At 48.6% G+C, this 14,755-nt stretch overlaps 1 protein-coding gene across 1 annotated transcript in view; it reads right to left on the bottom strand.

The window, feature by feature from the left end:
• Positions 1-7,017: 7,017 nt before the first annotated feature.
• Positions 7,018-14,755, bottom strand: part of CCND2 (cyclin D2) — a 28,116-nt gene continuing 20,378 nt past the window's right edge. Inside the window, exon 5 of the mRNA XM_036865718.1 lies at positions 7,018-12,410. Coding sequence (XP_036721613.1) covers positions 12,261-12,410 — 150 coding nt within the window. The 3' untranslated portion in view covers positions 7,018-12,260. The remainder of the gene's footprint in view (positions 12,411-14,755) is intronic.

Here is a 14,755-nt window from a genome sequence, read left to right as displayed (position 1 = left end):
GGTCTTCCCTGATCCCTGGACCAGAAAGATTCTCTGGACTGTTGGGGGAGGGGAAATGATGAGAGCAGAGATATTGGTGGGGTCCCTGAGGAATAAGGACCAACTAAAGATGTGATTTTTGGGGGGGGGGCTGCATTGGGTCTTCTTTGCTGCACACGGGCTCTCTCTAGTTGTGGCGAGCGGGGGCTACTCTTCGTTCCAGTGTGTGGGCTTCTCAATGCAGTGTCTTCTCTTGTTGTGGAGCACAGGCTCTAGGCATGCGGGCTTCAGCAGTTGTGGAACGTGGGCTCAGTGGTTGTGGCTCGCGGGCTGTAGAGTGCAGCTCAGTAGTTGTGGCACATGGGCTTAGTTGCTCCGTGGCATGTGGGATCTTCCCGGACCAGGGCTCAAACCCGTGTCCCCTGTATTGGCAAGTGGATTCTTAACCACTGAGCCACCAGGGAAGTCCCAAGATACGATTTTTTAAAATGACATACGTTTGGGGGTTTGGTAGGAGAACAGAACCTCTGCCCCTTCCCAGGCAGAGCGCCCCTGGAGGTGGCGAGACCCCACAGAAGCAGTGGCTTTGCAGAGCCTTAGACAGAGTCTGGGGTAATCTTTTGGCTCCAGGCCCCAGCATAGCGTGGGAGCAGCAGAATGTTTCTTTTACATCCAGAAGAAAACCACAGTTACAGTGTTTGCAACTTTCTTTAAAATATTTTGGAATATGCAGCCCATGTGTGTGATTTCGGTAAGTTATAACCCAGATGCTACAACCATTCTGCCTTAGCCACCTGGCACTGCTGTAACAGAAGACCGCAGACCTGGGGGCTTTAACAGCCAATATTTATTTCTCACAGTTCTGGAGGCTGGAAGTCTGAGATCAGGGTGCCAGCACGGTCGGGTTCTAGTGAGAGCCCCCTTCTGGTTGCAGACTGCCAACTTCTCACTGTGTCCTCCTCACATGGCAGAGGGAGAAGAGACAGCTAGGCTTCTGGCTGCTTCTTATAAGAGCACTCATCCCATTCATGGGGGCTCCACCCTCAGGACGTAATTATCCCCCAAAGGCCCCACCTCCAGATACCATCTCACCGGGAATTAGGTTCCAACCTACGACTTTGGGGGGACACAAACGTTCAGTCTGGAGCACATTCTAATCAAGAATGGACAGTCTAAGGGTGGGGCACTGGTTCTAAGGATGGGGCACTGGTTCTAAGGGTGGGGCACTGGTTCTAAGGATGGTGCACTGGTTCTAAGAGTGGGGCACTGGTTCTAAGGGTGGGGCACTGGTGTCCTAATCAGGAGAACCGTAGTCCACAGGAACTTCTATCTGCATTTCGATTGCAATGTATACTTAATTAGCATCCTGAATTTCAGAAAATAGATTTTGTTGGTGCAGATGGTAACGTGTGCAACACAAGTTAGACGGGGGCCTCGTTGAAATTGTGTGTATTGGCTGAGACGTTTTAGGGACCCCCCCGTCCCCACCAAATGACCAGTAAAGGGTCTAGAGAGACTGGCCTCCATCCTCGGGGTGCTGCTGGCCGAGCCTCGTCTCTCTAACAGCCCTCCATCCGGCCGTGGGATTGGGAGGCCCTCTGGTTGCTCCTTGCTGACTGTAAAGGAAGAGAACCCTTCCTTTGGAACATTTGCCTGGAGGAGGGAAGCCTTCCTGCGAGGTGGAGGTGGAGACAGAGCCGCGCCATGTGGCGGAAGATGCAGAGCGCTAGAAGTCAGCCACCTCTGGGTCCCAGTCCGAGCCTGACCCTTGCTGTGGGCTGTGTCCCGCGAGTCACTCGGCGACAAGACGAGGTGTCAGATTCATCGGGGGTCGTGAGGGTCATGAGACGCTTGTGAAAGCTCTTTGAAGATTGCACTTAGCTGCTAAGAAGTCTCCCTCATCTCAGAGCTTAAGCTGGCGGTACTGAGTGGCTAAACCATCGATACCTGTCTGGAAAATGAACTTTTGAAAAGACTGAATTAGGTGCCTCTCTCACACTCTGCTTTATTTATTTATTTTTTAACTTTTTATTTTATATTGGAGTGTAGCTGATTAACAATGTTGTGACAGTTTCAGGTGCACAGCAAAACGACTCAGCTGTACATATATATGTATCCATTCTCCCCCCGACTCCCCTCCCATCCAGGCTGCCACATAACACTGAGCAGAGTTCCCTGTTCTATACGGTAGGTCCTTGTTGGTTATCCTTTTTAAATATAGCCGTGTGTACATGTCAATCCCAAACTCCCTATCCCTTCCCCGCACCCTTCCCCCACTGTTAACCATAAGTTCATTCTCTAAGTCTGTGAGTCCATTTCTGTTTTGTAAATACGTTCATTTGTATCATTTCTTTTTAGAGTCCACATATAAGCGATATCACATGATATTTCTCTTTCTCTGTCTGACTTACTTCACTCAGTATGACAATCTCTAGGTCCATCCACGTCTCTACAAATGACCCAATTTCGTTCCTTTTTATGGCTCAGTAATATTCCATTGTATATATGTACCACATCTTCTTTATCCATTTCTCTGTCGATGGACATTTAGGTTGCTTCCATGTCTTGGCTCTTGTAAACAGCACTGCAATGAACGTTGGGGTGCATGTATCCTTTTGGACCATGTTTTTCTCCAGATATATGCCCAGGAGTGGGATTGCTGGGTCGTATGGTAGCTCTATTTTTAGTTTTTTAAGGACACACCATACTGTTCTCCATAGTGGCTGCACCAATTTATCACACTCCGCTTCAGCCTTGACAATGGCTAATATTTATCAAGCTCTGGCTCTGTGCCAGGCACTGTGGACGTGTTAAAATGAGTAACTCAGGAGGTACTGTGAGCGTTGGACCCCATTTCAAAGATGAAGAAACCGAGTCATGGAGGGGCTCAGTGATGCCCGAGGTTACACAGCCAGTGGGTGGTCCAGGGGTGGGAGGGGAAGGGGGGGAGAAGAGGGGATCCCAGAGCAGGCACTTGTGTTCTTTACCACTGCATGAAATAGCAGCCGTCCTGTGACTCCTTGTCTTTTTCTGCAGGGAGTGCAAAGACATCGTACCTGGAAAACTAGGTGCCAGAGAAACATTTGTCGAATGGGGTGTTTGGTGCAGGATGCCCGGCACATAACCAGCCCTCATTTATTGAATGAACAAGCGGTGCCCGAGAGCCCCACGCATAAGAAGGGGTGGTGAGAAGTCATCATTGTTGATGGTTGGGATGATTGAAACAGTCTTGGGATTTGTACTTTTCAACAGATCCAAAAATCTCACAGGTTTGTCTTCTTACGGGGTCATTATGGTACTAGGAGAACTAAAAGTGGCTCCCCAAACAAACAAGCAACAGAGAAAAAGCTGACCTTTAACCTGGCCTACCTGCAGACCTCAGTGTGGGCTGACTCTGGGGTCTCAAAGGAAGTTCAAGAATCTGGCCCAGCTCCCGGTTACCTGATAACTAATAGCCCATGAAGAGATAACAGAGCAGAGATGACAAAGCCTAATGAGGAATGCAGGTCTTTTTCAGTTGGGGTAGAAAAGCAAAGGGAGGGTCCCAAGCCTGCTTTGCTCCCCCTGGGGCTTATGGGGGTCCTGCTTCATGCTGGAGGTGGGACAGGCTGCAGAGCTGCAGACTTCTTGGGGGACAGGTGGCTGAGGTCAGTGAGGGAAGCAGGTTCCACGGGGAATGAGGGGAGGGGAAGGGGTCAGACTGTCTACAGCAGCAGCCCTGACTGCCTTGCAGGCCTGTCTTTTGCCAGAAATGTATTTCCCAAGAGGAGTTAAAATCCTTACTTTTACGGGAAAGCTCTCATCTCATATTGGCCCGTAAGTCATGATGGGAGTCAAACTAAACACGCCCGCAGGCTGGATTTGGTTTATAGGCTGCCGTTTCTATCTCTGAATTAGACACTGAAAAGAATGGCAAGAAGTCACATATAGCACCAGCCCCTCCCAGGTGGAGTCAGGATGTGGCAGTGCTGACAGGTGCAGGGGAGGGAGCTGCCGTCCCGCTCACCTGCGGGAGGTAGGAGCCACCCTACACCTGGCTGCCCCGCTTCTCTCTGCAAGTTGCTCCCGCCTGTGGCCTTAGCGCCACCTAGTGGACTTTCCAGGAAGTGCTCCATGTTGACACCCACCAAGGCCAGAGGGAGGAGGTGGAGTTCCAGGGCCACCAGCCAGAGCCAAAGCAAGTCGCCAGCAATGAAATGGAAGCGGTGTTGTGGATAAGCGTAAACGCCAAGCTCCCGTGGGATGCTGAGGCACGGTCCGAGGGAAATCAGCGGGGCTGTCTTGCTGTGTTCTCAGGCCGCCCAGTTTTGCTTGCCCACCTGATGGGATCTGACCCTCCACGGCAGCAGGAGGCCCCCAAGCCCAAGCCATCAGCTCAGAACGGCCAGACGTATTTCTCAGGAGGAATTAGGTACATGGGAATCGACGTCTGTGGCCAAGTTCATCCCGTTTCACGAGGATAGCATCTGTGTTCATGGTGTTTAAAATCCGTTATATTATGCATGCTCTTCAAGCTATATTTTCCCTTCACTCTTAAAATCACTTCCCATCCCCTTATTTTTGGAAAAAAGTCAAACTCTGTTTCCAAACTCTCCTGCATCTTTCCACACGTGTTTTCCTAAAACTCATTTGCTTGAGGGAACCTATCCCATCTTGTCGGAAAGTGCCCCCTGCCACCCAGGGCATCGACATTTGCTGTCAGAGCTGCGTGCAGTCTTGAGGGCGTGTGTGTGTTGTGTCCCATGGAAAGCCTCTTAAACCAGGGGGCATGGGTTTTGTCTGCTCTGCTCTTCCTTGCCGGCCCAGTGTAGACCCTGCACACGCGTGTTGGCTGTGGCCGGTCAGCTCTTTGTGATGTGCTGACCCTTCACGCCAGCATGTTTGTTGCCGTTGCTGCTATAAGAGCAGAGCAGAAATGATCTGGTGTAATACCCAGCTCTGAACGTTCGCCTCATGGCAGCAGGTTGAGAACATCACTAAGGCAACTGGAACTTTCATTTTGGTGTGACCTCTGTGTCCTGACATAAAAGTCCCAGATCTCTGCAAAGTCGTTAGAAAAGTCGTTAGTCACTAGAGCACAAACAAAAGACCTGGGATTTCGAAGTCTCCACTCCATCACTAACTTCCACTTGCAGAAAGGGCCCTTTTGTCTCAGGTTTGAGGTTTTCCACTTATAAGATGAAATGGATCCGAGAGTGTGCTGTGAAGGGGCCGTTGGATTGACCCAGAGCCAGCTGTGTGGGATGGAACACTCGCTTCTTCAGGGTCCTTCCCACCTGCAACACCCGTAGCCCCGGATGGGAGAATCCAGCCTTGCTGGATGGAATTTGTAAGGAGCGGTGTTGGAGTGTTATTAATGGACACGGCACCAACACTTCAGGGCGAACAGATCGGGAGGGGAGGGAGGGAGGGACCTGGCTGGACAGCAGGTCATGCAGAAGAGGATTCCAAGGATGGTTAAGAGCTGCAACCAGAGGCCTTGGAAACTCCCGAGAGGTCCAGCGGGCTCCAGGAGGCAGAAACCCAAGAAAAAAGTTATCCCTACTTTTCTCCAAGAACACTGGAAATCAATGGGGGATGGAGACAAAGGGGAATTTCGAGAGTCCTTGTAAGATGAAACATCCTATAAAGTGGAGTTCCTTGGGACTAACAGGGAATGTTTTCATCTGTACTTTCGCACCGTGACCAGTACTTATCTTCCCACTTGCAACTCAGGTCAGAATGAAACTGGAAAACAGCCTTCAGTGACTTTTTTTTTTCCTTAGGAACTAGGTTATTATTTTGTGTCTCTGTAGCTCTATTTCCTTTAATATTTCATTGTGTAACTCTCACAGAAATTCATTTATTTTATTTTCACATTTAAAAAAATTTTATATTGGAGTACAGTTGATTTACAATGTTGTGTTAGTTTCAGGTGTACAGCAAAGTGTTTCAGTTATACATGTATCTATTCTTTTTTCAGATTCTTTTCCCATATAGGTTATTACAGACTATTGAGTAGAGTTCCCTGTGCTCTACAGTAGGCCCTTGTTGATTATCTGTTTTATATATAGTAGTGCGTATATGTTAATCCCAACCTCCTAATTTATCCTTCCCTACCACCTTTCCCCTTTGGTAACCATAAGTTTGTTTTGTAAGTCTGTGAGTTTGTTTCTGTTTTGTAGATAAAATTCATTTGTATCATTTCTTTAGATTCCACATGTGTTATCATATGATATTTGTCTTTTTCTGTGTGACTTATCTCACTTAGTACGATAATCTCTAGGTCCATCCACGTTGCTGTAAATGGCATATTTCATTCTTTTTTATGGCTGAGTAATATTCCATTGCATATATGTACCACATCTTCTTTATCCATTCAGTGACTTTGAAAGAGACAGGGAACTACAGAGAAAATGAATTTTCGTAGTAACATCAAAAGGGCATGACCCATCACTCTTGGGAAAGAGGCTGGTCTGAGTTGCTGAGGTCGGGGAGCAACGGGCAATTTGTTTAAGTGTGGACTTTCCCACCCCTTTCCCAGGCTCTACCTCACCACCCTTCCACCAAGGCAGTGGTAGTCCAGTCCTCACAGGAGGGATACAGAGAGGGAGAATCAGGAATCAGGTGGGAGCCGGGAAGAGCTGCAGGCAACCGGGAAAGCTGCGGAGGTTGGGTTCTCCAGAGGCACGCCCTCCCCTCCCCGCCGAATCTAGAGGTGGCACCTCGGAAGCCAGGAGATACTCATACCCAGGAGTGAGTAGCTGGCAATAACCAGAAGATTAGCATCTGAGGTCTGGTCACGACAGCAGTGACTGACCCACCTTCTGAAGGTGGCCTGAGGCTTCTGGTTTATAAGAGGGTTGTATGGGTGATCCAAAAGTTAAAAAAACAAGGTCATCAATTGGTTGCACTGCAATGACACACACAGATGACCCTCCAGGTTAGGATTTGCATTTTACCCCAGCACCAGCTGCGGCCAACAGAGTCCTGACGCAAGAAAGCTGTGTTCCACGCTGAGGATTGCTGGTCAAGAAAGAAGTCAAAAAAGCCAGAGAATTTAGGTCAAGGTGAGTTTATTGTCCAAATAGCATAACCTAATTGCATCCAAAACCATTTTCAAATCCATCTTTAAGCTAGTCAGAAAAACAGGTTATTATTTTTAAAAATCACTTAACACTGAACAGATAGGACCTCTGAAAAGGCAGCTTGACTATACCATGTCACCATCATGGCCAATACAACATTTTTTTTCCCATACTTCCTAAAAACCTTCCGTGTATACTGATCATGCTACTTTAGCACTTGCTCGCATGCCGACCAAATAAACACCCACACCTCTTACAGAGTACATGGTGAGAGAATAAAATTGACTGGATATGGCATCACACTCATTTTAAAGCAAAAAAAAAAAAATTATAATAATAATAAAAGAAAGTCCAAGACGAGAAACTGTAACTGAGAGAGAGAGAGAGAGAGAGAGATCTGAGGTACATGGTAATGAACATAATGGAAAAAATCCAATGGCCTGGTGATCTGCCGGGGATTTCAGAGCTGGCCAGCAGTAAGAAATACAACCAATCAAAAAAAAAAACAAAAGAAACCACGAGAACTTTTTTTTTTTTAAAGGATAGGCACCTGTCAAAATACACTGGCTACTGTAATGCTACAGTCAGTAAGGCACTTTTTTCCCCAAAGTAGGCTGCAGGCAAAGGGATAAATGTGGCGGCTCCAGCATGCGCGTGTATGTTTGCCGACGGCTTCTGGAAACCTAAGCCAAGAATCGGGTCTGACAGCCCAGCCAAGTCTAAAAGCAGAGACACACGGATACAGAACGGTGGTTCTGGCTGAAGTGACGGTTCTGGGTCATTTAGAATCCAGAATCATGAAAAGCCAAGTGGGATGAGGAAGCTATACAGGTCCTCTTGAATCTCCCGGCCCTATTTTGTACAAACGGGTGACAGGAACTGCCCCGAGCCCACTGTGCTCCGTAGCTACAGAGCGTCTGGCTGGCTGAAGGGGACTTTACCGTCTCGGCACTAATTTCCCTTTTAAAGCTATTCTCAGGGTCGGACTGTCTCAAAGATAAACAAAGAGGAATCCTTTTGGCTTAGAAGCCAGCTGGCTTACTCAGATGTCCCCCCCACATTCTTACTTCCCATTTCCACTCTACCAATATTCTCTTCTTGAGCTAGAAAATCATTATTTACATGAGATAAGGTGCGAGTCTATTTCTTCTCCCAGCCCTGCCCCCTGTGGCCCGTGGAGGGAAAATGCCCCTGCCCTCTTTGAGAAAGTCATCCAATCCTGCTACCGTCCTAACCCAGCAGTCCCAGGGCTCCCAGGGCAGCGTGGACATGGCCTTGGGGCCGGGCCGCGGCCCCTTCGGAAGGGAAGCCCCCGATGCCCGCAGCCGGGGTGGTGTCCCCTCGGAGCCACGCGTGCCCGACTTGGATGCTGAAGGAGGGCGGACGGGGCCTCTGCTACAGCACACAGACCAACAGGGACCTGGCTGGGGGACACAGTGGGCTGCTCAGTGGGGTGGGGCAGTTCCAGAGGACAGCCTCCCCGGACAGAAGCCCCTTCTCTCAGCCTAGGGGTAGCATTCTGCTGAGGCATCGGTCCCCTGCCCCTGCCTGCAGGCTTCTCGGCTGTTATGAACCCGCATGGAACGGAATTATGCTTAGCATATATTTTTGGCATACAAGGATTTTCCCCCGTAGGATTTGGCCAAAATAGGGGAAGGAACAAAATTTGGCAGGTTAGGGGAACAACTTAGCTCCCACTGATGGAGAAAAACATATAAACAAACAAACAACAAAAAAAAAAAAAAAAAAACAAAAGAAGAAACCATAAAGAGGAGGAAGTAAAGAAGAGAGAGAAAGACAACAAGGTAGAGAAAGACCAGAATAGGTTTGGAACCCTCTTAGTGGGAGGAAAGAGAAAAAAATGCACGGGGAGAAGTGAACTCCTCTGGGACAAAAACTCCTACCGAGGAAACCAAGATCCAAGGAGCGGGTACAAGCCAGTTCAACAAAGCCGGGGTCCCTTCTTTTCTGTTAAGGAGAGAGCAGGCAGAAAAGCTAAATTACCTAGCACCCTCCCCATCAGCAACCCTACATCTCCCATCACACTAGGCCCTGAGGATGGGAAGAAGACAAAGCCAGAAGGCCCCAGTGGCCCCCTGGGGGCTCCAGGGCTGGGAAGAAGAAAAAGCCAGAAGGCCCCAGTGGCCCCCTGGGGGCTCCAGGGACAGTGGGAAGTGAAGGGCTCTGGCGAAGCCTGTTGGCCTGTTTCCTTCCTTATTTGTCAGGTTCTCTCATGTGCTGCTTCCCTCTGAGCTTAGCGGCTGGTCACTGTTCAAGGGATCTGTACCTGGCTTTCTCTTTAGGTTCCAAGACTCCCAAGAACTCTAGGGCCCTTGCATTCCTCCATCCCGTGGAACCCCTCAGGGCCCAGAAGAGTGGCCTGTGCAAAGTGTGCTCCCGATAAAACACAGGCTGCTCGGCCTTCCTCTCCAAAACCTCAGAATACAGCACCCACTGGCCCACCAGGAATCCCTAGAATGTCAGGGTCATGTAACTCACCAAGTCCTGAACCCTTCTAACACACTTCACGGGAGACTGACTCGGCTGGGACTGCATCTCTGCAGAGAAGCGGCCTCCCCGCCTCCCTTCGACCACCAATCCAATACTCATCGGACCCATTTTTCCAACCATGCCAATTCAACGCACGATCTAAAACCCGAAAACCATTTAGTGCCACTTAGCGAGGACCTGCCGCAGGCCAGACAGGTGGGAGCGGTTGCCATGGCAACCCTACCTGCTGCAGGTTCAGACCTAGGAAACCCTCCGAGATCATCCTGAACGGGGGCTGCCCGTATCCGGGAAGGGGCCAGAGAGAGGGGAAACGTGCCAGATGAGAAAGGACCCAAAGCAGAGGAGAGCCCTGCTTTAGAAAGGCCTGCAAGATGAGACTCTCCAGATAGCCTGCTGGAATTCTCTAGTCTGTGTCCTGATCGCTGGTACCCAAGTGGTACCTAGGCCACTGCATCAACCTCTGTGCTGAGTGTCAGCCTTGCGGGGGAGGGGAAATCCCTTGGTTCAATTGCATTTTTTCCATCATGATGAGGATACCAGAGTCAGAATGGAAGCCTGATGACCTTCACCACGGAAGAGGTCCCTGGGCGTGAGACCCTGGGGCCAAAACCTCCACCTTCCACCTGGGAGGGGCTGCAGCCTCCTCCCCCCGTCTGCCTTTCCTGACTAATGGGCTCCCAAGCAGAAACTGTACGGTTGTGAGGTATTATGAGAACAAAAATGTGAACCATTTTCTTTTGTAGCTATTGATTTTGTCCAGTAAACCTGAGGTAAAGAATACTCTGTCTTTGAAGGATGTGACCAGAGAGGAAAAAAAAAAAAAAAAATCCATGAATACGCTACCAGAAGAAAACAAACTATGTATGGAAGGGCTTTTCCAGTACGAAGAACTCCTATCTCAACCATCTACTTCAGGACTTGGAAATTTAAGCGGTAAAATAATATATTATAAAATTGTTTATAAAATAGCAGCACACTCGGTGAAACATTACAGCTAGGTACTGTTAATGTGGATAACAATGAATGATCTTAGCTTCTTAGCAGCGCAAAAAAAAAAAAAAATAATAAAAAACTGAACATAATAAAATGAAAAATAAGAGACCCTTAGATTTTTCTCCATCTTAAACCCTTATACTACGAAACAAGGCAGAATCTGTGTATAAAACAATTCTTCAAAGTAGCCCTGTTCTGATCTTTTTCTTATTTTTACTTAAAAAGGCAAATATTTTAATAGCTTCATTACCTGTCAATTATAATTGTGCAAAAAAAAAAAAAAGTTGGTGCTTCAACCTCTCTGCTAACTGAATGCCTCTAAGACGTGGAGAGGAAAAAAAATTCAAGTACGCTGAATGCAACCTTGCAATGAAATCAACAAAAAAACGGAAACGGGAACAAAATGCCACACTGATGACCCGCTGTCTGTCTTTGCACCAGCAATAACGTTTTTTTCCATGTCCAAAGGAGGAGTATAGAGGTGGGAATTAAGATCCTTCTGTGCCATCAAAATGGTAACAGAGCTTTGTTTTTAGGAATGTTGTGATGGGGATTTCAGCGGAAGAGGGTGTGTCTTGAGTTCCGGTGGGGATGCCAGAGAGTGTCAGATACAGGACAGCAACCCAACTGGGGGCAGGAGGGGAGGGGGCACAGGAGGAGAAGGGAGGCAACTACTCTGCATGATTTGCATAAACCATCCCATCTATCCCTCGGGAACAATTTTTCAAAGTGCTTTTCGAATGGAATGGTTTATACCAAAACGCTCACCTGTGGACCAGACATGCCAATCAGCACCAAAGAATTCGTTTGTTTCCTAATGAGGGATGCCAAGGTCACATTACTCTCTTGAACACATCAGGAGAAAAGTTTCCATTCCAGATCCCACCCTCGGGCTCCGTCTGCCTCCATTTCATAGGAGTTTTGGGGATGGCCCGTAGCTAGATTGCCCCTTTTAGATAAAAACTGGGTGGTGTCTGCAACGAACCATGTTTGGAAGAAGAAGCAAGATGTCGAAAAACGTGAAACCCCAGGATCCAATCACCTGTGTCCAACGGGCAAAACATCATCTCTTTTAGGTAGCAGCTACTGTAGACAGCAAGAGTTGTCACTAGAGACCCAGCAACGCTCCTGACTTAGTAACAAACAGGTGGTCGGGAGCAAGGGCGCTTCTCCATCCAAAATGGTTCGATCGCACTGAGATTATTTTGTAACTCCCTCCCCGTCCTGTCCCTCCTTATTTCTAATTCCTTCTCGAGTTCATTGCTTTGCAATCTAATCCTGCCATAAATGGCATCCGCAATTCCTCGAAATTATCCTACCAGGGGTATATACGTGCTAGTTCATAACATGAAAAAAAAAGTCTCTAATTTGTTCCCATAGTGCAGGCATACATTTTCGCTAGCTACTCTGCAGGTTTTCCTGTAAGCATTTTACTATGACTTTTAATATCATCAAACAATAACTGTTCGCATATATACGGGATTCCCTTCTGTTGTACTTCAAATAGGCACCAAATGCTTTTAATGATTCCGTTTTTATAGGACCTTTATCTCTCACTTCTAAAATATCTTTCAATATGATCTAGGTGGGGGCAGATTTTTTTTTTTTTTTTTAAGTTTCATCCTAAAACATAAGAGAACAAAACACAACCAGAGAGAAGGAGAGAGCAGATTGGACGCTTCTCTCCCATTCGGCCTGCCCGACATCCTCTCACAGGTCAATATCCCGCACGTCTGTAGGGGTGCTGGCTTGGTCCAGCTCGTCCTCCGACTTGGATCCGTCGCCCTGGTCCTGACGGTACTGCTGTAGGCTGTTCAGAAGCACCACCTCAATCTGCTCCTGGCAGGCTTTGAGGCAATCCTAGAAGAAGAACGGTCCAGACCAGAGCTGTTAGCAAGGGCAACACAGTACACAGAGCAACTGATGAAGAAAACACACACGATTCAAGCCCCGCCTAAGTCCGCGCTCCTTTTCCAGTAGAAAGAAAGTTGAAACGTACGGGAGATGCATCCTTCCGGTGCCGGGGAACCTCACCACTCCAAGTGGGGTCCACGGACCGGCGGCGTCAGCACCACCTGGGAGCTTGTTAGAAATGCAGAACCTGGGACTTCCCTGGTGGTCCAGTGGTTAAGCATACACCTTCCAATGCAGGGGACGCGGGTCTGAGCCCTGGTCAGGGAACTAAGATCCCACGGGCCGCGGGGCAGCTAAGCCCACGGTGCCGCAACTACTGAGCCCGCGCGCTCTGGAGCCCACATGCCAAAACTAGAGACAAGCCTGCGTGCCGCGATGAAAGATCCCGAGTGCCACGACTGAGACCCGATGCAGCCTAATTAATTAATTAAAAAAAGAAAAAAGAAATGCAGAACCTCATCCCTCTCCAGACCAGTCAAATCAGAATCTGCATTTTAGCAGAAGCCCAGGTGAGTTGTATGCACAGGACCTGGGCAGCGCTGGCCGAGATGAGGAGCCATTTGTGGCCACGCAGTGCCTGGTAATCCAAGGGCCAGCGAGATGCTTCCCGCCTGGGGACACCGGGAGGTGAGAGGGAAAAGGGGAAGGCCAGCCGTACAGACAGTGTGACAGCACTAGACTACCCAAGGGATAGATAAGAGAATGGACTGAACTACACTGACCCTCACAGCAACTGCGGAACCGCTTAAAAACAAGCAATCTGTTTTTCGCTTATTTACCGTTCCCTTAACTCTCATAAAAATACAACACAGAAATGTTCACAAAATTCTGGACACTTGAGCCATCTAATTTGGGAATAGGCAAAAAAAAAAATTGCTGCATTGCTTTGATATTAGTCTATATTTGGTAGGGAAGATTCAGAATGTGTTGATCTCAGGCAGATGTTTCTGTTAGCTGGGTGGCATGGGACACAGCGGCAATTCGTGGGTGTCACCAGGGAGGGATGGTGGTTGGTACTAGCAAGTGGGAGGTGAGCTGAAGAAATTGCTCGTAGGAGCTATCTCCCAACGTCTTTCCTTGGCAAGCCTGCTTTCCTGTGCTCTCGTAAGCAGCACAGACACATGGAACATATGTTAAATCCACTCTGCCTGGGTCTTGCCACAGTTTAATGTATGTGTTTCCCTTGTGCTTGTTTCACCGTGCAGCTGCCCACAGGTTACTGTTTGCCGAGCACCAAAGCGTTATCTCTATTTTCCAAAGATCTAAAAATAAAGTTGGGGTTCTCAGGAACACCGTTTCCATACGCCCACATTTTCCTTTCTTATCTCTCATCCATTTCAGCTTTTTATGAAAATCAAGATTGGGGGCAATGGAAGACCGAGCGTTAAGGGCAGAGATGAAATTTCACCTGGAATGAATTAAGAGTGACAAGAAGGCAGGGGTATTTGCTGTCGCCCCACCAGACTTGCAGGCAGCCGCTAAGTTATTTTCCTTCTCTGACCTCAGTTTCCCCACTTGTAAAATAAGGCTCAGGAAACGCTCACAGACGGAGGATCAACTGAGATCGTTTGGACAAAGTGCTGAGTTCGACACACGACAATCATTTATTATGAACAGAAAGAAGTCCTTCCTGGACTGTGAAAGAATTCCTGAGATTTCTTTGAAACGAGGTACGAACGAGCATTTGCTCAGGACAGGTGAGGCGGGCAGTGCAGCAGGCACAGTGGATGGAGCGTCCGGCAGGGCAGACGTACCCCGGCCCAGAGCTCTCCGTCCCCCCTGAGAAACAGCCAGGGACTGGCCACTGAGGACCCGCCAACATTTCTCAGACTGGCCTGTGGCCTCGCCTGGTCATGTCCTCTAACCTGCCTGACCCCCTAACTGGTGATTAGAAGCCGATGGGCCTTGTCCGCTGCCTGCTCTGTCCGCCCAGCACTCCTCCTCCAAGGCCCGTCCTGCAGTGGCTGTGCTTCTGGTCACTCACCGCTCACGAAGGTGCTCGGTGGTGAAGGCTAAAGGCAGGATGCTTCTAAGGACACCTGCATTTCAGCGGAAGGTACCTGAGGACCCGAAAGCCTTATGATCTCAAACAATTAATCTTAAAGAACAAGGTTAACAACGTTAAAAACTGGCGATAGTCAAAACTCCTCTGGCTTGTCCCTGAGGAAGCTCCTGGCCAATCCTGTCCGACTTTCCTTCCTCCAAGGCTCTACTTCTGGGTCAGCACATCTGTTACCCCAATAACACGACAAACTCAGGATGCCGTGATCATCACTGCCTTAGCCACACCA

Source organism: Balaenoptera musculus, chromosome 10 (genome assembly GCF_009873245.2).
Source record: "Balaenoptera musculus isolate JJ_BM4_2016_0621 chromosome 10, mBalMus1.pri.v3, whole genome shotgun sequence".
Taxonomy (NCBI): Eukaryota; Metazoa; Chordata; class Mammalia; order Artiodactyla; family Balaenopteridae; genus Balaenoptera; species Balaenoptera musculus.
Note: the sequence above shows the minus strand (reverse complement) of the source record. Positions and strands in the feature narration are given on the sequence as shown.